Below are 22,419 nucleotides of genomic sequence, written 5' to 3' on the forward strand. Positions count from 1 at the left end.
GGTGCAAAGTAAAAGGCCCATCTAATAATCTGAGTTAAAGAGGTTTAGGCCAAGAAGTTCTGTGGAACACATGTGCAGCTATGTAGAGAAGCAAAATCTTCCACTTGCAGCTATGTAATTGCTCACATCGCTCAGTCTTAAAACAGCAGAAATGTGTGGTGAATATGAGTGGAAGAGTGATTGTTCATGGCTCTGTACAGCTATATCCATTGGACCTTACAGCACTGTAGCTTACCATATCTCTTTGGTAGAAGATGGTTTCCTGCATGGATTGCATTTTCTTCCAAAGACGACTGAACAAGTTCAGCTGTCTACATTGTTTTATTCCCATTATAGGAACCAGCAGGGAGAAAGAGATGAGTAGGGGTGAGATGGGAGAGCAGGCAAAGTGCAAGGGAGAAGCAAAATTTACGTCTTAGTGCTTCAGAGATGAATGATAAAAATACTAAGGGGAAGATTTTCAAAAGCTTGTCACAGGCAGCCATTTGTCTCCAGTACCTCCATTTTCTCAAATCTGTTTTACCATATAAAAACAAAACATCAAACATATTTTCCATATCTGTAACTGCAGTGGCCCTTCCCCTGTCTGTGTGGTGGACTAGTTACAGGTTATATGTGTTGGTGTGAGACACCAGTTCTAGATAAATGATATCCACAAGTCAGAATTCCTATGTTAAAGTGAATTACATATAACCTTTTCAGATTCTGTTGTGAATCCTTGTAGCTGTGAATCCTTTCCACAGAAAGGATTTATCTGAAGAAAGGATCCCTATTTGAGTGTAATGCTGTGTTAAAATAGCTATATTGAGATGTAGCATCAAGGGCACTTTCTGTCTCCCTAATTCAAATGACTTTTTATCTCTAGAAAAATAACCAGAGAAATTTTTCTTAGTTTTGCCAGTAACTGTATAAATAGAATGTTTGTCTAACAATTGAACAGAAATGCTTAAAATTGAAGGGGGTTTAATCATAAATTTGGAATGTTTATCTAGCAAAGTAGACATTGCTGCTGAGGTCAATGGTTTTTCTAAAGAATGCTCAAGAGCAAAGATTAAATATAGTGTGTATTTTCCCAGTGGATTCAACACTATACCGTACACAAGACAGTCACTTCATTCTTTGTTCAGTCAGCCTTCATTATATCTACCTTTAGAGTAATTAGGGCTGAGTCATTATGTTATTGCGGCTCAGGAGTTTCATTCATTTTAGTGGTCTGTATTCTTTAGATGTCCAACGCTGCAAAGTAAGTGCCAAGTCCAGAAATTTCCAGCCTGTTCCATGGTACATTGAAATCACAGAAAGCTTCAGTGGTTCAGGCCCAGATCAGCCCCTAAGGCTTTGTTCAAAATGTTTGACAGTATTGTAATACATTGTGGCAATCCAATTTTTTTTTTCTTTATCAGTGTCATGAAAGACTCAAATGCCGTTGTCTGCCACAAGTGTTTTGAAATGGATACCACCCATCAAAAGCATTCAGAAGTGTTAGTTAATTCCATTGTTCCTGAGTTTTGAAATAAATGAGAGGAAGAAAAATAATTGTGATTACATCAATGTGATGGTAGACAAATGTAGTCCAGTTTGCAAAATCAGTCTTAAATTTGACTTATGCTAGAAATTTTCTGGTGTAATTATGTTAGGGTTGTCTTTTCACCTATTAAGTGTTTGCAATGTATGTTTCTATCAGCTAAAACCCTAATACAGATGCAATTATAGCAGCAAAACAGTTATTGTGGTGGAGTTCATAAGAAATTCAAGGAAGTGGAATGAGTAACTTAGCACCATTGACTGAAGGTTTTTTTGAAACAGCAGATTAGTTGGAATCACAGATCATTTCTAGAGTAAGTCCACAGAATGTCTCTAAAGCCCCTAAACATTCATCTGCTTAATCACTACTGATTTTGGTTATGTACAATTAAAATTGAGTTTCAGTAGAAATGGTATAGAACCAATACACATTAATGGCAAATTTGTTTGGCTGTCATGGAGCTGAAGCTGATTTTATAAAACCATGCTCTAGAAAGACATAGATTCCAGGTGGCAACCGTACAATAAAATCTATGTACTATGCTATGCAGAAATCCACTTACTAAGAGGATTCTCTTTATAGGCATAAATATAAGCCACGTATTTTAGGGTCAAGGCTGCAGTCCCTCCAATAAAATGTTGAGCATATCTGATACTGAGAAAAGGATTATGTTGTGATAATACAGAATGAAATCAACTCTTTTTAGATTCCACAACTAGAAGATAGAATGGCTCTATTGTCCTTCCAAGTAAAGCTAGTGTAATATTTACAAATAAAATCATGTATAAAAATAACAGTAGTCTAAAAATGTAAGGAGAAAGTTAGCGTCAGGTGGTGTAAGACAAATTGTCATGATCACATAATGTATCCAGAATCACAAACATGATCCTAAGACGTTGAAGCGATTGACATTTGATAGTTTGTGTTCGGTCATTGTGTTTATTTTCTGTAGTGACTAATAATTTATTTGATTTCAAACTGGCTTTTATTTTGTTAGGCAGCCGCTGCTTGCTGAAGCCAGTGAACAGCAGGTACTGACATACTAGTGAGATACATAGCCACTTGTTGGCTAGGCTATCAACTCGACGTGTGTGTCTCCAATTAGCTGAAGGAAACAGAAGTCTGGTACAGTTTTTTGCAGACACACAACTAAGAGCGAGTGTGTGTCTCTTAACCAACTGGTCATTCACAATTGGAACATTATAAATTTTAAGGAAACACGAATACCTTACTCTAGCAACGGTTCACCAAATTCAAGTGAACCTCTTGGAGATACTAAAAGAAAAACATGGCTACTAATTTAAAGTACAAAGCACAAGCAGAAATATTTTGCAAGAAGTCAGTGAGTCATATTTTCCTCATAAAATTGTTGAAACCGTTGTGCCCAGAAACAATTAAATATGTGACTAGGGCTGGAAAAGTTTAGCCATAAACACAAACAGACACCAGTTTTTTGTTTGTAGAGGATGAAGGTCATTTGGCTTGAGGAATATCCTAATACTAACAGAGACAAAGCAGAACATGCAGTTTGAGTGTACTCACTGCTCAAATGTTTGGTCCTACATGCCTGGATACTTGGTAACACTGAAGGTTAAATGCTAATAGTCTGTTATGGCAAATCATTGAAACAGGGACAAACAAACATACCCCTTTAATTTGAAATAAATGCTCTTTTGATTTATATTAAAAATACATTTCTGAGACCTGAAGTCTCAATCTTACAAAACTTCATGTATTAAAATGTTTGAGTCGATTAGTACCTGGAAGTTTGAAGGTCTATTTACGACTCACAAACTTTGTAAGACTTTTTCAAAACTCCTTGTTTTTTCTAGTAGTTCAGTGTTTCTATTGCCCCTGGCAATAGACTCCTTCAGTTTGGCCTGATATTTTTGTGCTCTACATATGCCAGCCCCTAGCTAGCTACCGTATTCACGTTCTGTGCTTTTGGGGAAGATTAAAAGAGAGGAAGTTCCTCTGCTCCCCAGGGTATAATCCCTGTATTTATGAGATTTGGAGATGCTGGCCTACGCAGCAGAGGTTACAGGTTGGAAGACAGATTTGAACTCAACTTTGTCGGGGGGTCCTTATCTGATTTATTTCTAGCCTAAAGGGAGAGTTGAATTTGAGATGTGTCCAGATGCTTTTTCTCAGGGGCAGTTGTAACGTAGCTCAGCACTTTTATACAGACACTCTGGCGAGCAAAACCCTCTGTTTAAACAACTGCGATTATAAATCTTTCCTACAAATAAAATGTTGTCTTGACATCCTACTTACGGTCTTCTACTCAGAAGTGTGAAATGAGCTGTAAGATTTCTAGGTTGCTACAAAAAATATATGCAGGTGTGTACCAAGTGGTATTTGACTTTGTTGACATTATTTAAAAGTAAGAAAGATAACCCCTTTAATGGTGCTTTCCTAACATTATTTAAATTCTCTTCATTCTTACAAGAGGGAACTGTGAAAATGTGCTTGTGAATTGCTTTTGGATGTAGCTATGCGTTACAGCAGAACATGACATGGTCAGTGGCCTTGAGGACTAAGCTTTGTGCAGCTAAAAAAAACAAATGACCCATGAGAATTTTTAAATGCTTATGGCTATACACAAGTGAGGTCCAGTTCATCTCTCATTTCTACTAATTTGCAACAGTGTATCTTCTTGAAGTCCAGAATTATATTTGATTTATAAAAATACATGTGGCAACAGAATCAAGTCTAGGCAATTTAAGCAATTTATTTCTTTCACCAACTGAGTTTTGGGGTCTGTACATTTCCATTTTAATTCTTCACATCTAGAGTTCAGTACCACAGATTTTTACTTTGGGAGTCTTTTCATCATCTTCTACTTTCTGTTCCCTGTCAAAGGTCTGCCTGTTTTTGTTTGTTTCATATCTATATCCTTCAAAGGCTTTCAGTCTCATGCTATGCAGGCTTTAGGAGTCCTATAAAATTACACAGCTTTTCCTGCACTTTCTTCCTCCCTTTTATTCATGAACTAACTTTTTTAGGTTAGAGAGCTGAAGAATAGATCCTGGGAATCTGGCTTATCCTTGATGAGGGATGTGGTCAATGACCATGAGGCTATTCCTTTTATTTCTTCTTTTAATAGCTTGTTATGCAATTACGTTTTTCAGTAAGTTGCATGGTTTTTTCAGTCTAATGATCCTTTTGATGGGGTGACTGTTCACAGGCTTATAAGCATCTGAAAACTAGAGGAAAGAATGGAAAATATTTTGAAACTTCAGCTGTGATATGATGCAAGTACGATCTCTGATTAAGGGTGTTAAGGACACCCTTTCAAAACAAGAGAACGTAAGTGCTGTACAGTTTGATTAAAATGTGATTAAGATGCACCTGAATTTTTCCATATAGCAGATTTCTTTTGGTACTACTGAAGCTATGGAGTCATGTGGACTTCGATGCACTGAGATACAAAATACCTAGCCATGCCCAACACCTCTTTTGACAAACGAGTTAGCTTGCAAAGCAGGTAGCTGTTTGGCTCAAATTTATCATTTTCACATCTTGTTCCAAAATATTTGTCCTCTTTCACACAGATGTATTCATGCACTTGGCACAGCCTGTAGAACAGGCAAAGAAATGGGAGTCTTAGACCTCAGCCCAGGGAGCTGACTGAGCGGCTTCTAATGAAATAGTCAGGTCTCACTGCAGGATCTCTGCTTGTGGAAATCCATGACAACTTTTGTTGCTGCTGTGGCAGATAATGATACCTAAAGCATAGTCACTTACAGTAATTCCCTGTACTTGTAGGCTAGCCCAGAATTAGCAAAACACTCTCAAATCGCACTCTTCTCGGGAAGCATATTTAAGCATTTAGTTCTTCATATGCAGTCTGGGAGAGCATTGAGTTAAGTTGCTCTCCAAGTTAGTGGAAGAGCCAGGAAAAGAGTCTTATCTTCACATTTCTGGGCTTCTAGTCTGACTAACTGTAGCCATGCTGATGGGATAATTTCAGGCATAGGGGTTGAGTGCAGATGTTTCTTTCCAGTATCTACTCTGATAGATTAAGAGCTCACTGTTCTTCAGAGCACATTCTATAATGTAGGACAAACTTTTGCATGGAGCATGTACAGCTCTATTGGAGTTTGTACTCTCTACAAATAGATACTCCAGCTTTTTGTTTTTCTGAGTTTTACTCAGTTGTGGTGTTTACATTACATGAGCTTGAGGGGGGAAGGAAGGGAATTTTTCTGTATATTAACTGTCTGGGTGATTTTCTACAGCTGCTTTGAAGGATATGTCTGTTACTTATATTGTAACTTGGATTCTATAGACATATGGCAGAGAACACAATTCTCCAGAAAGCAAAAGAGTTTGACTGATGGAAAACAGAAGAGAGCAATCCAAGAGAAATCCTGCCAGAGGAGGAGCAAGAACCTGAAATTTACTGTTGAAATCGGACTTCTGCCTTGGGCTTAAGCATCACTCAGCCAATTCTACCATTGACTTCAGTGTGGCTCTGCACAGATGCAAGGAACTGCTTTTTGGACCTGACTAAGTCTGGAGCTTAAGTGTTGTTCTGGCATCCATACTGATTTGGAAATATACAGGTTGGCCTGAACTCCTTAAGCAGTGGGACAATTACAGGGTTTTTAAAAAATCAGAAATGTAGAGAGCCTGTGAATTGAGGCTATTCTGGCTTTTACATAGTGAGTTTGTAAAAGCAATCAGAAATTGAAGAGGGCATGAGAGATTTCATTTTAGACTGTTCAGTCCCTTATTAATTGTATTGTGGATGGCAACAGAGGAAACATGTATAGCAGACAAGTCTTTTTTTTCTATTTAATCTACTGTCTGTTGTTCTGACTTTCCACTTCCATTCAGCTCAGCACTTGCAGCAGCACAAATCTGAACTGCCAAGAAGCTTTTGACTCATCTGTTTTTCTGTTTATTTCAGAAGCCGTTGGACTTTCTGACTGGCAATCATGTCGGTCAAACTCACATTTGTCTCTCCTGGTGATGGGGGTGGTATTAGCAGGAGTTGTTCCTTCACTGGATTCAGCACTGTGCAAAGCAGAAAATTAGCGTAAGTAACACAAAAAGTAAAGCACCTGATCGTTTGGGCAACAATGGGTTGGGTACTGTGAATGTATTTTTTAACCTAAGGCATCTATGTGTAGAAGTTGTTCCTTAATTTTTATCTTACAACTACTGAGCGTGGTCATGGTTCACTGATAAATATCTATACTTCACACCATACTATCTTACTACTGTACACAGTGTACTTCAGAGATGCCTGGATTTCAGAGGTTATGTATCAGACTGTTAGTGGTGTCCATTTCTTCTAGAAAAATGAAGGGCTGCAACCCTTCCTGCTAGCAGCCTAGTAGTAACTGATGTTTTCTGACTAAAACCTTCTGAATAGTTATGGTAATTAAAAATCTCATAGACCTTTAAAAAGATGGGGATGTTAATGGTGAGTCCTGGCAAAATGTGTAGCTGAACCCAACTCAAGTTCTCCTGGAGTTATTTTAAGCAGAGCAGCATTACATGAGAAGAAGGGCTGCTTTCTGGCAATGCCACAAATGAGAGGAAGGGAGGAATACAAACAGGCCAAGAAGGCTGCTGCAAATTCGCTGCAATCAGTAACAGGTCTATAGTATAGCCAAGGTTGCAGTCCAGTCTTCCAGTCTTCAGCTGAGCTCCGTAATTGCTAAACCATCCTGCACTGTTTTTCCCTTTTTGCTTATCATAAATTGTTGCGTAGCATTGCTCTGTGTAGATAACTGTGCGGCTTTTCCACTAGAAGTGCTCTTGTTCTTTTTCTGAATTTAGTGATCCCTGTATAGCCTGTTGAATGTTTTTAGAAGATATGATATATGAATGGAAAATTAATATAATCTCTGACTGCCAATGCATGCTAGAATAATAAAAAAATGAATCATTTAGCAGTATCTTATGGAAGTATTGGAAAGTAGGCTTCTAAAAAAAGTATTGTACTCAAAAAAATCCTATTGTGTATCAGTAAAATACCTGACTCATGTCATAAAATATCTTTTCAAATAACCAAATGACTGAATTAACCTTTTAGTGAAACACAGCATGGTAAAGTATGAGCAAAAATGAAATTCCAGCATGACTGTGATGTAATCCAGAAGTCTTCACATTTGAAAAATTCATTTGTTGTGGAAGCAGAAAAATAATATTAAACCTAGCAAAGATCGGACATCTAAAATCGCACCAATCAATAACATCTTGAGAAAAACACTGCCAATAAATTATATAAACAGACTTGAGCTCAAGTACATAGTGGGAGTTCTAGCAGGGAAAGTATCTACCAGGAAAAGTGTTGAACAGCTGTTTCTCCAACAAAGACACAGTCCAGCAGGGTAAGAATGCTCCAAACAGAAGAGTTCATATATCCCTTAAGATTATTCTATTACTTTTAGCTGCAAAGGTTTTCTAACCAAACGTCTCCCTTTATGCATTTTTTATGATATTGCTTTTCACTATTTAAGTGTTTAGACAGACAGTTTTGTTCAGGAATCACTGCAATAAGGAAAATTTGTACTAGATACTCGGTCACAGCCCAGTGAACACCCAAGAGCCTTCTCCAGCATAGTGAAGAAATTTTTTATTCACCCTTTCTTAACTTATCTCTCCCTCAGGCACTGTTGCAAAACACAGCAGGAGATCACAGGGGCCCTATGCAAGGTCTATCCAAAGGATGACACACAAATCAGGTCCACATGGAGATTCTTAAGCAGATGCTAAATATACTTTTGCATTTCTTTAGCAACTTCCTTTTGAGGCTCTCAGTCAGACACACTATTTCATTTTTCCTCACAATGGTCTCCACAGGAAGTAAATATTATTACTGTTATCTATAAAGTGGGAAATCTGATACTTAAATTATTAAGTTCACAAGGGAAAGCTGCAACATAGCATCTAGCTTTTAGCTACTGTCCCTAAGGCCCATGTCAGCCACTTTCCTATGAAATGTATGAAAATGGGATTCTTAACATCAGTTCACAGAGTACTTATGGGATACATCAGTCAGTAGGAGACACTGAGGAAAATGGTGAGTTTTAAATCTCAGCCTATCTGTATGCAGTGCTTAGATGCTATACTTTCAACTGAAGGGAAATGATTTCCTGAATTTAGGGTTTGCAGTCCAAAACTCTGAAAGTAAATATCAAAGTCCTTCCCTTTCCAAAAATAAACAAAACCCAGGAGTAATTTGGGCTTTTTAATTTCAAAAGATAGATTTATCTTATATCTTCCATATGGTATCTTGCTAATTGGAGTACTCATCTAAAGCATGAAACTGGATGCTACTTCCTTCTTTGCATGAAAGAATTTTAAGTGATGTTCCTTCTCGGAGACTCTTTCAACTGCTATTATTGGCTAGACTGTCCCTTCCAGTGTTATTGCTGTTGAAACCCTCTTGCTTTGCATGGAATACTCAAAGATTCATTATCTTATGAAAGAAAATAATATTAATGTAAGTTTCTAATTTAACAGTTGTGTTCCTCGTTATAGGTAACCTGAGCTCCAAATGGTTTTGTTAATTAATACTTTACATTAAGCCATGATAAAAAACTAAGATAATCTTTGGGGTGAAGAAATTAAATATCCAGTAATGTTTCGCAACACCTAATTTTGTCAGATTTTTTGCAGATTATATGTTAAAAAATTGAGTTAAGTGGAAGTTTAGCACCAGAATAATTAAAGTAGTTACTTGAAGGTTTCTGTAATAGGACTGGAGACAGCTCTCAGGTGTGCTGGGCCTAGGATTTAGTCACCAAGCTCAATTATCTCCTTAGGCCTTCAGTCACATGCCTAGAACTTAAAACAGCCGGTGGCTAAGTATTAAACCTGTTGGAGTTCATCATTTCTCCAGGTGAGCAGAATTTAGGATAGAGAGAGAGCTCTCTGAGAGCAAGCAGTTGGCTTGGCTTGGTGGAATGGGAAGCTTCTTTAGGTAATGTTATTTTAGAGGCTTGACTTACAGGGAGTATTAACAAAACTATACAAAAATATAATATATAATAATATAACTTATAATATATAATATAACTTATAATAATAATAAGACTTAGAGTATTATATAGATAGAGGTAAGCCAGGCAGGAATCTGACAACGTGAAAGAACCATTTGCAGACAGCTCATTTACTGGTTTAAATGTTGCAGATATATATATAGAGAGAGAGAGAGATATGTAACCAATGGCTCAGGGTGTTCTAACTCTTTAGGTTAGCACAAAAAATCTAGTGTGGGGGATTTCTGTTAGAAACAATATTTAATTTTGTTTCTGCAGTTGCTTTTAAAAGCAAGTGAGGTGTTAGACACTGAAAAAACACCTTGATATAATTATATCTTGTGTGCAATCTGGGCTTGGTAGCTTGCTTTTCTAAAACGTGGTAGGGCTCTAAGCCATCATTTAAATGGATGGTGAATGCAGGCAAAGAAATAGCTATTTCTAAAGGCTTTTTATGTTAGCTTTATAAGTTAGACCTTGAGAAGATCAAAAGTTTGTTGCCTCATTTTCCTGAATTGCAGGTGAGAGTCAGAATGGGAATGTCCTTGTCCTGCAGCGTGGCTTACTTGACTAGTTCTGTAGTTACCTGACAACTGGTATGAATGGGCACACAGAAACAGGGCCTTGGCTAGCTGCCATGCGTATCTGTTAAGACAGTTGCTAGCAGTATAAACATTAACTTGTTATTAACCTGTTTTAAAAATGAGCTTTTCTTTTTCTTGCTTAGTGCCCTGCCCCCCGCCCTTCCTAAAGAAATGGGGACCTGCACAATTTTTCTTTATTTAAAAAGGATAAAAGAGAACCACTAGGCTTCTCAGAGTCTACGTCAAGCTTGGAGAAGGAGATGTTTCTTATTGAAATTATTATTGTTGAAGTCACAAAAAATTTCAGCTTTCATGCACTAGGTATTTAGGGCTGGGCCTTAACTTTCTAATGTTTTCTGTGAAAGTATTCTCAGTGTGTCCAAGAGCTTTGTTCTTTTGAGTGAAGGTATATGGGATTGGACACATAACTTGTAGCCTGGAAGCTTTGTGGGTTAGGCATTTCTTTTCTCCCAGGTGATGGGTTTTGCATCTTTCCCGTGTTTCTTTTCTCTTTCTACAGAAAGTCTCTCAGCAGAAGTTCAGTGAGATCAAGAATGTCACTGAAATCCCCCAAGGCTTATAATTCCCTGCAGAAGGGGGCAGTCATCTGGGATCCAAAGCCACTGCAGGTGAAGAAAATTTTTGAAGCTTTGAAGAAAGGACTTAAGTAAGGACTTTTAAAATATTGTAATTTGCCTTACCTAGTCATGCTGCTTAAGTCTGTGTATCGCTGTTCTCTGTCTCCGTCTGGCATTTCTACACATATGTAGTAACTTTCCCAGACACTGGCTTGGGACCTTGTAAAACAAGTTTCATCCACTTTCAGACAGTCTGCTTGCAAACAAAGTGCTCTGATGTTTTTGTTTGTTCCTAGTTTGTTACGCTTCTCTAAAAAGTCAGTGACAGGTAGAACTCTGTGGGAGATTCTCCATCTCTTGGGGAGCAACTGAGCTCCCTTGAGGAAGGGAGACTTTCGGAGCATGCAGGGTGGCAGGCAGGAAGTCTCGAGATCAAGGAGAGACTTGAACAGGGGTGGGACAGCCAGATTTGGGGGGTGATTGGCAGAAAGTTTCTGGAGAGGGAGCTGTGTGGAGTTTGCTTTGACTCAAAAAGCTGACTTAAAACCAAGTCTGAAAGCAAGGGTGTGCCCTGCAAGGACACAGTGGGGAAGCTGGTTCATAAACCATTTCTATTCTCCCTATGCTAATTGGAGAACACTTAAAGAGATATTCTAGTGGGGTTTTTTTCAGTTGGGGGGGGGAGTGTTTGGTTGGTTTGGTGGTTTTTGTTTTTTTTTTTCCTTTTAATGGAATTAAACTCTGGAGTTCAAAAGTACGCTTTCATCTCTTGGTGGCTTGCTATAAGGGAAAGGTCTAAGCAGATCTACCTGGAAACTTCAGCTGACTTGAGGTGATGAAACAGAGCTGTAGTACAACTCCATCTTCTTATGGCAATGTAAATAACATTATCTTGCTTTAAATGTAGCGCTGTTTCGGAGTCTTTATTATGGTTGACTGCGCAGTCATTGTTGCATCAGTACAGACTTGAGTGAAGAGGCTAAAGACCAATTTTATCTATTGTCTCAGTCTGGCAGATGTGAGGTGTATGCAGCAGACATCAAAGGATGGGGTGGCAATCTGAATTCAGGGTATTCTGGCTTTGAGGAAGCTGTCAGTTAACTCATAGAAATGCTGATGTTATTCAGTGCTGAAATGGCAAATAAAACATGGATGAGCTTGCTCTCTTGGTGTTATAGATCAGAAAGGAAGTGGTGGTAAGTGCTGTTTGCCTCCATCAGTGATTGAAACAGATCAACCTTTAACTGAGTCCTCAAATCTTATTATATAATAAAATACACATCTTAAATCACTACAGTTGATGTTGATGGGCCTTGTCTAATATCACAGGAACTTCATTTACACCCTGAAGCTACTATTGGAAGATAAAATACCTTTCCTTGGATTTGTAAACTCTGTAGCTCTTTCTGCTGGCATCCTACTTACAGTTCCTTCGCATATGTTGCTGCTGTCCTCAGATTTTTGCTACTCTATTAATTCTGATCATAGTTTCTTTTCTTAAGCAAAGAATGTAAAACGCACTGTAATAATGCATTGTAAATTCAGATGTGTCACACTTTTATTCCAATAAAAGACTATAAAGTCTTAGTCCTAAAAATATCAGTCAATGTGTTATTAGTGGATTTAGATTTAAAACAAATAACAAAAGCAAATATTTTTGCAGAGTTTAGAATTTATCAGAGCTTAGGGAGGAGAAACCATAAAGTGGATCAGAATTTGTTCCCAGTTCTGCAGTGAATGCCATATGATCAGACTCCTGCCAAAACTGAGTAGCTAACTAATTGACTAAAGTAACCTACAGAAAACAACTGTATCAAATAGCAATGCAAAGTCCAACTTTTAAGTAGATGCAGACTGAGTCCACTTGGTGCTGGAGTGACTTGAATTTTTGGTGTAGAACATGTTTTACGTGCCTGTTTCTTTATAGCTACAGAAAATAACTCTTTATTTTGTTAACCATCTGGGTACCATTCCAATAACTCCTTATTCTGTTAACCATCTGGGTACCATTCCATCAAGCTGGCAATTTTAACATACTTAAATCTAAAAGCGATGAAGCTCCTCTAAAAGTTAAGTGAACTCTTTTCTGCAACCAACCTTGGCTACTTCTGCACCGAGCTGTTAATAGGCGAGTGTAAAGAGCAGACAGCTGAATGCTGGAGCCACTGGGTGTCTTGGGTGAACTGGTTTTGTAAAAGTAAGAAAATGAAATGCATCAAAGCAAATGTGAAAAAGTGCAGCTGTCTAAAATGAAGTTATTTTGACTGCTCAGAGACTGTGTCTTACAATGTAGTATTTACCAGGTGACTCTTGTTGCCTTTTAAGCATAAGAGGAAAAAGTTACCTAAGTCTGCTCTGTATTAAAAGCAAAGTTGGAAGAAGATGGTCTCGGCAGAAATAGTTTAAGGCCCTGTAGGAACTCTTAAGGGACTACGCTTGCTTGCAAGCAACTCTGTAGAAGCCAACTGGCACCAAGTGCTTCACACCTTGCAAAATAGTTCCCATTCTGGAAAAAGTAATGATTACATTAAGAAATTGTCTAGCATACTAAAAGGTGGTAGTCAGCGCTGCTTGCTAAAACGCAAATGATGTGCCCTACCTTACATGTGGGCTACTTCTATGAGCTTGGTTTTGTAGTGCAAGTGTTTCATGTTGCAATTCTTTGACTTAGTAAGATGGAATTGGTTGATAAATTCTTATTCCTCAGTAACTGTAAGAAGAGACTTGCTCAACAAATGAACTGATCTTCTACTTTATACAAAAGGTTCCGGAAGGCCAAACAGGAATAGTTAGAGAAATCTGAAAAGGAGATCTGAGAGCTGGGTTATGTGTGTGTTAGAACTTATTGTTCTCCTCTTACATCCCTCCTTTCCTCTTGCCTTTAATAGTGCTTCCAGCTCTACTGTCTTGTTTTGTTTTGCCTCGCATTCCCAAAATAAGGTGTATCTTTCACTTGAATGATCTATTTTAGATGAAGGGAAACAAGAAATACTAAATGTCTGAGTGCAGTGTGAGCCATGTGTACATTTATATACCTTATGCAGGAGTGGTGGCCTTCTTGAATTACACTGAGTATTCCATATCTTGGAGGAGTAAAAAGGATTCAGGAGGATTCCTAATGTACAGCGTCTTTAAATGTTAGGTAACAGTAACCAGCAGATGCTCCTCTAGGAGTGACTCTTGCATTTAGAATAGTTTCCATGGACAAATATTTGTCCTTTCTCATCTGTTGACCCATGTCTCTCTATATAGCCATTCACATCTCTGCAGAGTAAAACAAGAGAAGCCTTCTAGGGAAGGAATTTTCTTTGTAACATTCTGCTGAAAAATTCTTTGGGGAAGTGTTATAATGAATGTATCAGAAGAACGTAATACTGGGTTTTCTTCCTCTCCAGTGAATACTTGGAAGCACATCAGGCTGAATTGGATTATCTCTCTGGTCGGCACAAAGATACAAAAAGGAACTCCAGATTGGTAAGATGCTTTTAATGTTAAATACTTTATTTCTAAAGTAATTTAAGTCACAAAAGTAGATGTTATCTCACGTCTGGGACTCCCAGGGCTTTTCCAGTTAAAGCACTGAGGTGAGATCCAGCAAGGCATCACGATCAGAAATTTACCAAGCAAGTTAGCTCTAGATGTGAGAATTAAACTTGGAATTTCACATTTTCAACATCTAGTAGTGTTCTTCAGATCATGTTCCTTTTCTTACTGGGATGGTATCTCCCTGGATCTGTTTAGTGATTAGTGTTCATCCTGGACTCTGTATGGACAGAAATGGTGATAAAGATCAGGCTTAGTTTTCCATAGTTGGTGAATGTGTCCTAACAACTTAGATTCTGTCATGTTCACTGCTCCCTAGAAGTATCTTCAGCAACAGTGCTAATGAAAAGTCAACTTTTCAGTTGGAAAGGCAGATCCAACTTTGCCTTTCATTTGGGAAATAATAGCTAGATTAAAAAAAAAAATCAGAAACTCCCATGTACCCTGACCAATGTCCAAGTCCTTGTTGGATGCTGATGGTAAGACTCTAACTATATCATTTCAAGCATCTGTGAAAACCAATCAGCCATGAACAGAAAATGAAACTAATTCTGAAGATGTTGGACTGTCTCCTTGTAGTAAACAGTGCATCTTATTTTAGTGTAACTTAAGATATGCGTAGTGAGTCTTGCAGCAAACATGAAAGTATCATTAATATGTACAAATATACATGCTCTTCTGTTCAGCCTGTGCTATTTCTCTTTCAGGCTTTCTACTATGACCTGGATAAGGTAAGACTATTGAGGATGAGATGAAATGTTGGAAATAAAGAAAATTGATGATGTGTCTACTGTGTTACTTTAAGGCATGTTTAGGAAACAATTTCTCAAGTCCCTTTCTCTCTCCCCTCTTCAAAAGCAAATCCGCTCTGTGGAGAGATACATCAGAAAACTGGAGTTTCACATAAGCAAGGTAAAGGGTTTTAAATCTTGTACATCTAAGGCTTACACTGCTGTATAAGCAAACTGTCTAAATAGAAAATACTTCAATTATAATTCATCTGAAGGGGAATAATGCTGGCTACTTTCTGAAAGCTGTAACCACTCTTTTTACAGGAGGTGGCAATTATTTATTTATTTTCTTGAATGGTTCTATTCAGGCTGAATGTTGGGCACAACCCAACCTGAGTTTGCCTGTGAAACGAGTTTGCATACTCTGCCAGTTTATTCAGAAAATGCTGCTATGGGAAGACTTACATATTCTCCCCGCCTTTCCACAAGGGGCCAAATGGGCAGTTCTGTAGAGTGCATGTCTGCTGTCTGCCATGTGCTTCCAAAGGAATGAAATCTCTCCTCTGACACAGCTAAAGGTGTTGGTGTTTTAAGCTGTATTGAGGGAATCAGTTTCTTGCTCCCAAGTAATTTTTCCCCGAACAAAGTGTTACTCTACTTCTTGTCTTCTAGGTTTCTCAGTATCCCATGCTTTTTTGCAGGAATGCCTACAAAGTGTAGCACTCTAATCAGTCTGTAAAATGCAGGAGTTGCAGCATTCTGCAATACTATGATAATGGGATTTGGTTGGGGTTTTTTGCCAGGGAAGACTGCTGATGTTCCTTCCCAAAACTTACTGAGACTATGCCAGGGTAATTCCTGTTCATTCTTCTCTCACCCCCCTAAATCTTAAAGGTAGAAGAACTCTATGAAGCTTACTGTATCCAGTGCAGACTACGAGATGGGGCCGCTAATATGAAACATGCCTTTTCCTTGTCTCCTTCCACCAAAGCCTCCAGAGAGAGCCTAGTGGAGCTTTACAAGAACTTCCAAGAGTGCACAGAGGTAGGAAATACTCCACACGTATAACGAAGATCTGACTGTTCTTTAACAAAAAATGTACCAGGACTTGCTGCTGGCTTTTTTTTTTTTTTTTTTTATGGTGTGGGTTAAAAACTTAACATGTGAATGAAATACAGGTACATAATGTGAACTAAAGCTTGTGAGATAAATACCTTACAGGCAAAGCTGTTGAGTTCTATGCCTTTTTTTTTGCCCCTACTCAGCTTGGCTTCATGCATTCATGAAGACAAGTGAAAAATCCTTTGAATTTCTGCTTTAATACTGGGGTCTGTTATGACTTCCACTGGAAGTAACGGGATAAGAATTGAATAATGAATAAGCTATGCTATTTTTACAAAACAAGCAGTGGAAGATAACTGATGATGAACTGCTCAAGCAGTTCCACTCTTCTGTGGAGCGCAAAAAAAAAAAAAGTCCTTTAAAGATGAGATAAGAATATGGCATGTATGGGAAGGTAGCCACTCTGCACTGCTTTTCAGTCATAGTGACTGTTCAGTCTTTCTTCTAGGACATGTGCTTTATAGAAGGGGCATTGGAGGTCCATCTGGGAGAGTTTCACTTGAAGATGAAAGGTATGTTCCTTTCTTGTTTCCTTCAAAACTCATCAATTGATTTTTGGTTTCCTATGTAGCAATCTGATCCATTGAGAGTCCATTTATGCTTCCACTGGCTTACACGATCAGACCCTGAACAGAATCTTGGCAAACCTCTGTTTGCTTCAGCACTGTAAGACAGATCTGCAGTGGTATTTTATATTTGAGTACAAAAGCTGACAAGCTTTCTTTCCTCAGCTCAATTAAAGTTTGTCCTTCTAAGAGTGTTTTGGGCTGGTGGCGTAGCTTCTGCACAGAGTTGAGCGCAAGGGGGTGTTAGCCAGACAGTCACTTTATTTATTGCAAGCTGAGGCTTTGGGGGACGTTGTGAAACTCTAAAAGTATTAGGAGTTTTCCTTCTCTTTTCAGGGTTGGTGGGCTTTGCGCGTCTCTGCCCGGGCGACCAATATGAGGTGCAGTATACAGCCATTCATTTTGTCCTTTATTTTACTGCTGTGAGTTTGCAGTAGAGGAACAGGAGAGCAAGGGTGCAACACATAGAAGGGGAGTGGGAAACAGACTGTGATAAAACTGTGCACTATTCTGATGAGAACAGTGCTTTGGCACATTTACTAGTTACCCTGCCCTCTGAGACTGAAGAGGGAAAGATGTGATTCAAGTGTTATGGGAGGCTTTAAAAGATGGCAGTGATTGTCTATCAAAACCAACTTGTCAGCTCTTTGTCTTCAAAGTTGCCTTGGAATCAAGTAACAGTTGCTGCCTGTTTCTTGGAAGATTGCCCTTGGCATGATATGAATGCATCTTAGTATCTTACTGCGTCGCTCTCCTACTTCTAACTGTTCCAAATGAATTCCAGTGTGCCTTGTATTTCAGTATTGCTACACCTGCTATGCAACGTAGTTTTGCAGTTCTTCTAGAATGGGTGGGATGTGTCATTTGGCACTGAGTTAAGATGTTAAAACCTACAACCTGAATGCCTGCCTCCAATCTTCTAGCATCATTCAAATTCCTAAATGTATGGCTTTGCCTTTGCCATACTGGAACAGTGTGAGGGTTATGGACTGAAGGGAATGTACTGGGATATGTTGACTCAACACCCTTTTTTCTTTGTGGTTTCTAGGTGTTTGTGCGACTGGGGCGCCAAAAATGGAGGTTAAAAGGCAAGATTGAGACCGATGACAGCCAAACATGGGATGAGGAAGAGAAGATTTTTATACCCAATCTCCATGAGAAGTTTGAAATCAAGGTGTGGTGTATAATGGTTGGATTGGAACCAGTGGGTTAATAACAGGTCTTCTGCCATACTACTTACCTGTTAGGCTATCAAGCATTTGTAAAAATTTTTCAGTAGTTTTCTCTTCCTAGCCATGTAGATATGGCAGTTAATCAATGTTCTTCTTACTAAACAGACAACTACTTCTGTTTTTCCTTTGCTCCTCGCACTCATAACTGTATTAGTGCATCTGCTTTCCCCATATTCTGGAGTCTGGTATATGTGGTTGTTTTTTGGTTTGGTTTGTTTGTTGGTTGTGGGTTTTTTGTGGTGGTGGTGTTTTTGGTTTTTTTTTTTTTTTTTTTTTTTTTAAATGTCCTAGATCAATATCTGGGATTTTCTAGGGTGAAGTCTAGATGTGGAGACAAAGAGATGTGTATGTATATATTATTTATATCACCTATGTGGAATATTAAGTGCCTGGAGTTCTGTTCTCTATTGAAAAAGAGAAATGTGTATATGGAAAACATATCATTGCACATGTATGTTTTGAATGTGTAGTTCAAATGTCCCTTTATCTGCACGCACTGCAGATTCTTTTGTCATGTTTTACTCCGGAGGTGCTCTGTACCTGTGAAGAACCAATGACATTTATATGCTGGTATAAACTGTCTGTACTTCATTTAGAGTTCTGACACTTTTTTTTTTAAAGACATAAAGTGCCTCAGAAGAGGTCATATTCTTAGCAGTAAGGGACCAGTGCTAGTGGCCTGTGATACATAGATGACACACTGTGGGTACCCCTTGAGGGAAGCTTGTAGCTTGTGCAGGTGCCATGGGCATTGGTTCTGGCGCTTACCTAGCAGGTGGAGTTAATCTTTAAACAGCATTTCCACTGTAGTCTGGCATCTTTCATGGGCTGGACTCTGCAGAATGACTTCTGTCAACCTAAAAGGAGCTGAGATCGAAGGCTGTGCTGGATCCTGTTCTACTAGGAAACTGTGCCAGTGCAGGGTTTCGAGTTCTGGCAGCTGTGTTAAAGCAGCTATTGCAACGCTCCCCTCCTATCTGGCAGCAAGAACTGGGTTACATAGGAGAGACTCTTTGGCATCTTGCCAGCACAGCCTTTGGAAATGTGCTTATAATGTGTTTTTTTGCTGCCACTGCACAATGAAGATCAGGTGAGAGGCTAATTCAGATCCCTGTTTTCCCATAACAGTTGTAAAAACTTGTATTGCTTTGTATGACAATGATAGTTTTACCCTTTTTGTCAGCTTATGAAAGTCTACTGACTAATGTTCTCCACACCCTCTTGCTCTTTCCACTTTGTACTTAATCTTCACCCAGTACAAATACGTAGCAGGTTTAAAAAAGAAAAATAAAAAAAAAAAATTGAGAAGTGCCAAAGAGTGTTCCAAGAGGAGCCTAGCAACAAAACTTTTGCTAGCTCTTAAAGGAGATGTAGGCATGTAACTAATTCCTGAAGCGGACTTCAGGCGCTTGTGCTGAGTCTGATGCTTTATGTGCTTCTAGAACAATCTGATCTTCAATTGGAAGTATATTTTTATAGCAAATGTTTTATTAGATTTTTATTTTTTTTAAATAAAGCAAAGTGCCATGCTGGAAAAAACACAGGCCTGTAACTGCGTTGATAACAAACTCGGAGCCACCTGCAGAGCTAGAGGAAAGACCTGACACTTAGAAGTTCTGATTTTGGCCCACAGCTGAGCTCAGGGCAGTTAGAAAGGTCACAGTGGATGCGGACAGTTGTGCTTCCAGATCCTTTAGGCAATTGAGAGCTGAAATAGTCTAGTGTAGGTAGGCTAAAATACTTCTCTGTAATATGTATTTTTATGACAGCGTTAGTCTAATATGTAGACAAGCTAGACTCTGTACTAAAAATGACAACTACTTGTATGTATACCAGAGAGAGAATTTCCAAATTTCAGACTTAAAATCATAGTCTACCAAATTCTGTTGTCAGAAGTGTACAGCTCTGTGTCTCTCCAACTCATAAAACTCCTTTCCTCTTTGCTAGCCATCTATGACATATTTCTTGTGGCGATATTGGCTCACAAAAGTTTAGGAGCCCAGAATTGAGTATCAAGGTTGTAAGTTTGTCATGGGCCTCGGAGCCGATCTGAGCCTGGGGTGTTCTCCTTTCCATGCACATGACTTAGGATTGTCTGGTAAGATGAAAATGGATATGTTTATCCCCGCAGGTGACAGAGCTGCGAGGACTGGCCACTATTCTAGTTGGTGTTGTGACATGCGACAGCATAAACTTCTTCACAACCAAGCCTCAGGCAATCATTGTGGATATAACTGAACTGGGCACCATCAAGCTACAGCTGGAGGTCCTCTGGAAGTAAGTACAGCTTCAAATGAAAAAAGCTGGAGCTAAACATTTGAAATAAATTAAAGGCTCCTTAGTATGTCACCTAGTACCATTCAACATCATAGTCCTCTTTCTATTTGCAGAGCAGGTGCAGGATAGATAGCAGCCACATGCTTCCTCACAGCAACCTCAGCTACTGTGCCTGATCTCTGACTCTGTGGGACCAGTCCTTGGGAAGGGGAGGGGGAAAGGGGAACAGAAGCTATGGCCCTTCAGTTCTTTGATGTTACCAGAGCCACGGCTAGCTGCGTGAACTGACTAGTAGGCTTTTACTTAGCTTACTACTCTTCAGAATGAGCAGTCAAGTCTAGCTCCAGGCAATGCATGTACATCTATAAAACATGAACAATAATCTTAAAGATGATGAAATGAAACTGAAAATAGCAGCTTCTAGGCACAATGAGAGAAATACATAGTTGAAATTTTAGCACAATTACTATTACCAGACCACAATTTGTTAAAAATGAAGCTTCCCCAAAGACTTAGCACCTTCTTATTTGCACTGTGATTACAGTTATCAATGTAAGGCCTGTTGGTGCACTACAGGGAAGCTTGGTTACAGATGCACTTTTAAAATATCAGAGTATTTTCATGGTGCCTGTGATTTGTTAAATTGTTCTATAATTTAAATCTGTAAATTGATTTTTTGTAGTGGATTATGGATGTTATTAAAAGCAAATTCTCACTTCTGTGGATGCTGCACTGGAACTTCTTCCTCACTCTAGACATACCACCATAGATTTTTTGAGGTAGTACTGTTATTTCTGCTTTACAGGACTGTTGGTCTGTACTGAGAGTCTTGTCTGTAACAAATCAAAACTTTTTAACCTGTTTCCATTTATTGTTGTCCAGGGGTTAAATCTAGCCATCTTAGTGAAGTGCCAAATTAAACAACAGGCGGTCTTTACTTGTACTCCTGTATATGCCTTACTGCAGTCCTCAGTTCTTCTCAGCCCAACGTGGCAAAGAGGCATTTGAACACACCTCCATGATAAGGGCCTTTTTGAAAGGCTACTTTGTGATGACTTGTGGATCTAGGCTCTCTCCAGGAAAAGCAGAAACTGAACAATGTTTAGATTAGGAAGGGCAGGGAACTATGCCTTGCAGGCCAGACTCACCTATAACTCAGCCTTATACAACTCTTCTCTGGCCATGCTGGTTTCTTGTTTTCTTAAAAATTACCTAAAAATAAGCTTGTATGTATTGAATGTGTGGTCTGCCAAATGTGCCCAAAAGTCAAACAGATCTTTCAGTAAGAGAAAAGTTTCCCTGCCCTTAGGGTAAAGTAACCAAATGTATTTTACAATCAGACTTGATTTTTCAGGTCTTAATACCCTTTTTCTACTTCTAATTACCTTTGGAAGCATCTTTTTGCCTTAAACCTTATCACAGTCTTTTAAGCCACCGACAGGAGAGATGCCACAATGATTTTCTGTTGCAATTCCTGTTCAAGTGTTGATAAACAGTTTTCAGGTTGCATTGCTGGGGTTGGGGAAAGAACCATGTTTATTGATCAACATACACAAAAGACATTCAGAAAATAGTATGCTGTGGTTCTTGAAATTTACTGTCGACTTGTACATGCAATTGGGCTGAAAAATGAGTCTTGGCAACAGCATCTGAAAATTATTTTCAAATGCACACATTGCTCGAAGTCAATGAGAAATAAACTCACACAGCCTGCACCTGTTGTTTATGACACTTTTTTCCTCCTGAGATCTAACAATGGGCATCAGTATATGTTTTGTTTTGGTGAGGTGCTGCAGCTGCTCTGAGACTTTTGAGGCCTCTGTTTCTTATTTGAGAAGCTGAGCCACTAATTGGTTGGGTAACAAAGCTTCATTCCAGAAGCTTGCTGTGATCTTGCATTATATGCCCTATGAAACTTCCTCTTACTCATGTCAAGTTACGTAGGTATTCCCATTTGAATCTGAAAGCAGAGACATTCATGGTAGAGTTATTGAAAACTCTATATGGGCTCTTATACATCCCCAGCAAAATCTGATGCCTTTATTTGTCATCTCTCACCCTGCAACAAACACACGCCACCAAAACTTGCATTGGTTTTAACCTGGATGTAAAATGATCAGAAGCTCTATATGCAGTTTCAGAGCGGAAAGGACTGCAGACAGAGCCCTCTGCTTGCAGAGATGCCCTTCTTACAAGGGAAGTCCCTTTTTCTCTGATTTCAAGCCTAACATCTTAAGAAGCTTCACTTGTGCAGTGAAGGA

The 22,419-nt window shown here is 38.8% G+C and overlaps 2 protein-coding genes across 11 annotated transcripts in view; both read left to right on the forward strand.

The window, feature by feature from the left end:
- The window catches only part of LOC115338763 (translation initiation factor IF-2-like), a 31,791-nt gene extending 25,967 nt beyond the window's left edge, over nucleotides 1-5,824 (forward strand). The window contains exon 3 of the mRNA XM_041122530.1: nucleotides 5,767-5,824. Within this exon, the coding sequence (XP_040978464.1) occupies nucleotides 5,767-5,816 (50 nt within the window). The 3' untranslated portion in view covers nucleotides 5,817-5,824. The remainder of the gene's footprint in view (nucleotides 1-5,766) is intronic.
- The window catches only part of RIPOR3 (RIPOR family member 3), a 53,547-nt gene that overhangs the window by 14,900 nt on the left and 16,228 nt on the right, over nucleotides 1-22,419 (forward strand). For 5 of the 10 annotated variants that reach the window (XM_030007563.2, XM_041122522.1, XM_041122519.1 and 2 more), the window contains 11 exons: nucleotides 5,817-6,093; nucleotides 6,441-6,569; nucleotides 10,630-10,776; nucleotides 14,083-14,161; nucleotides 14,938-14,961; nucleotides 15,089-15,142; nucleotides 15,856-16,005; nucleotides 16,532-16,595; nucleotides 16,986-17,029; nucleotides 17,698-17,823; nucleotides 20,013-20,158. In XM_030007563.2, coding sequence (XP_029863423.1) covers nucleotides 6,469-6,569; nucleotides 10,630-10,776; nucleotides 14,083-14,161; nucleotides 14,938-14,961; nucleotides 15,089-15,142; nucleotides 15,856-16,005; nucleotides 16,532-16,595; nucleotides 16,986-17,029; nucleotides 17,698-17,823; nucleotides 20,013-20,158 — 935 coding nt within the window. In that variant the 5' untranslated portion in view covers nucleotides 5,817-6,093; nucleotides 6,441-6,468. Of the gene's footprint in view, nucleotides 1-5,807; nucleotides 6,094-6,440; nucleotides 6,570-10,629; nucleotides 10,777-14,082; nucleotides 14,162-14,937; nucleotides 14,962-15,088; nucleotides 15,143-15,855; nucleotides 16,006-16,531; nucleotides 16,596-16,985; nucleotides 17,030-17,697; nucleotides 17,824-20,012; nucleotides 20,159-22,419 lie in introns of those variants that run through there. The other 5 variants (XM_030007567.2, XM_030007566.2, XM_041122521.1 and 2 more) reach the window with 5 other exon arrangements.

The sequence above is a fragment of the Aquila chrysaetos genome, chromosome 3 (genome assembly GCF_900496995.4).
Source record: "Aquila chrysaetos chrysaetos chromosome 3, bAquChr1.4, whole genome shotgun sequence".
Classification (NCBI taxonomy): Eukaryota; Metazoa; Chordata; class Aves; order Accipitriformes; family Accipitridae; genus Aquila; species Aquila chrysaetos.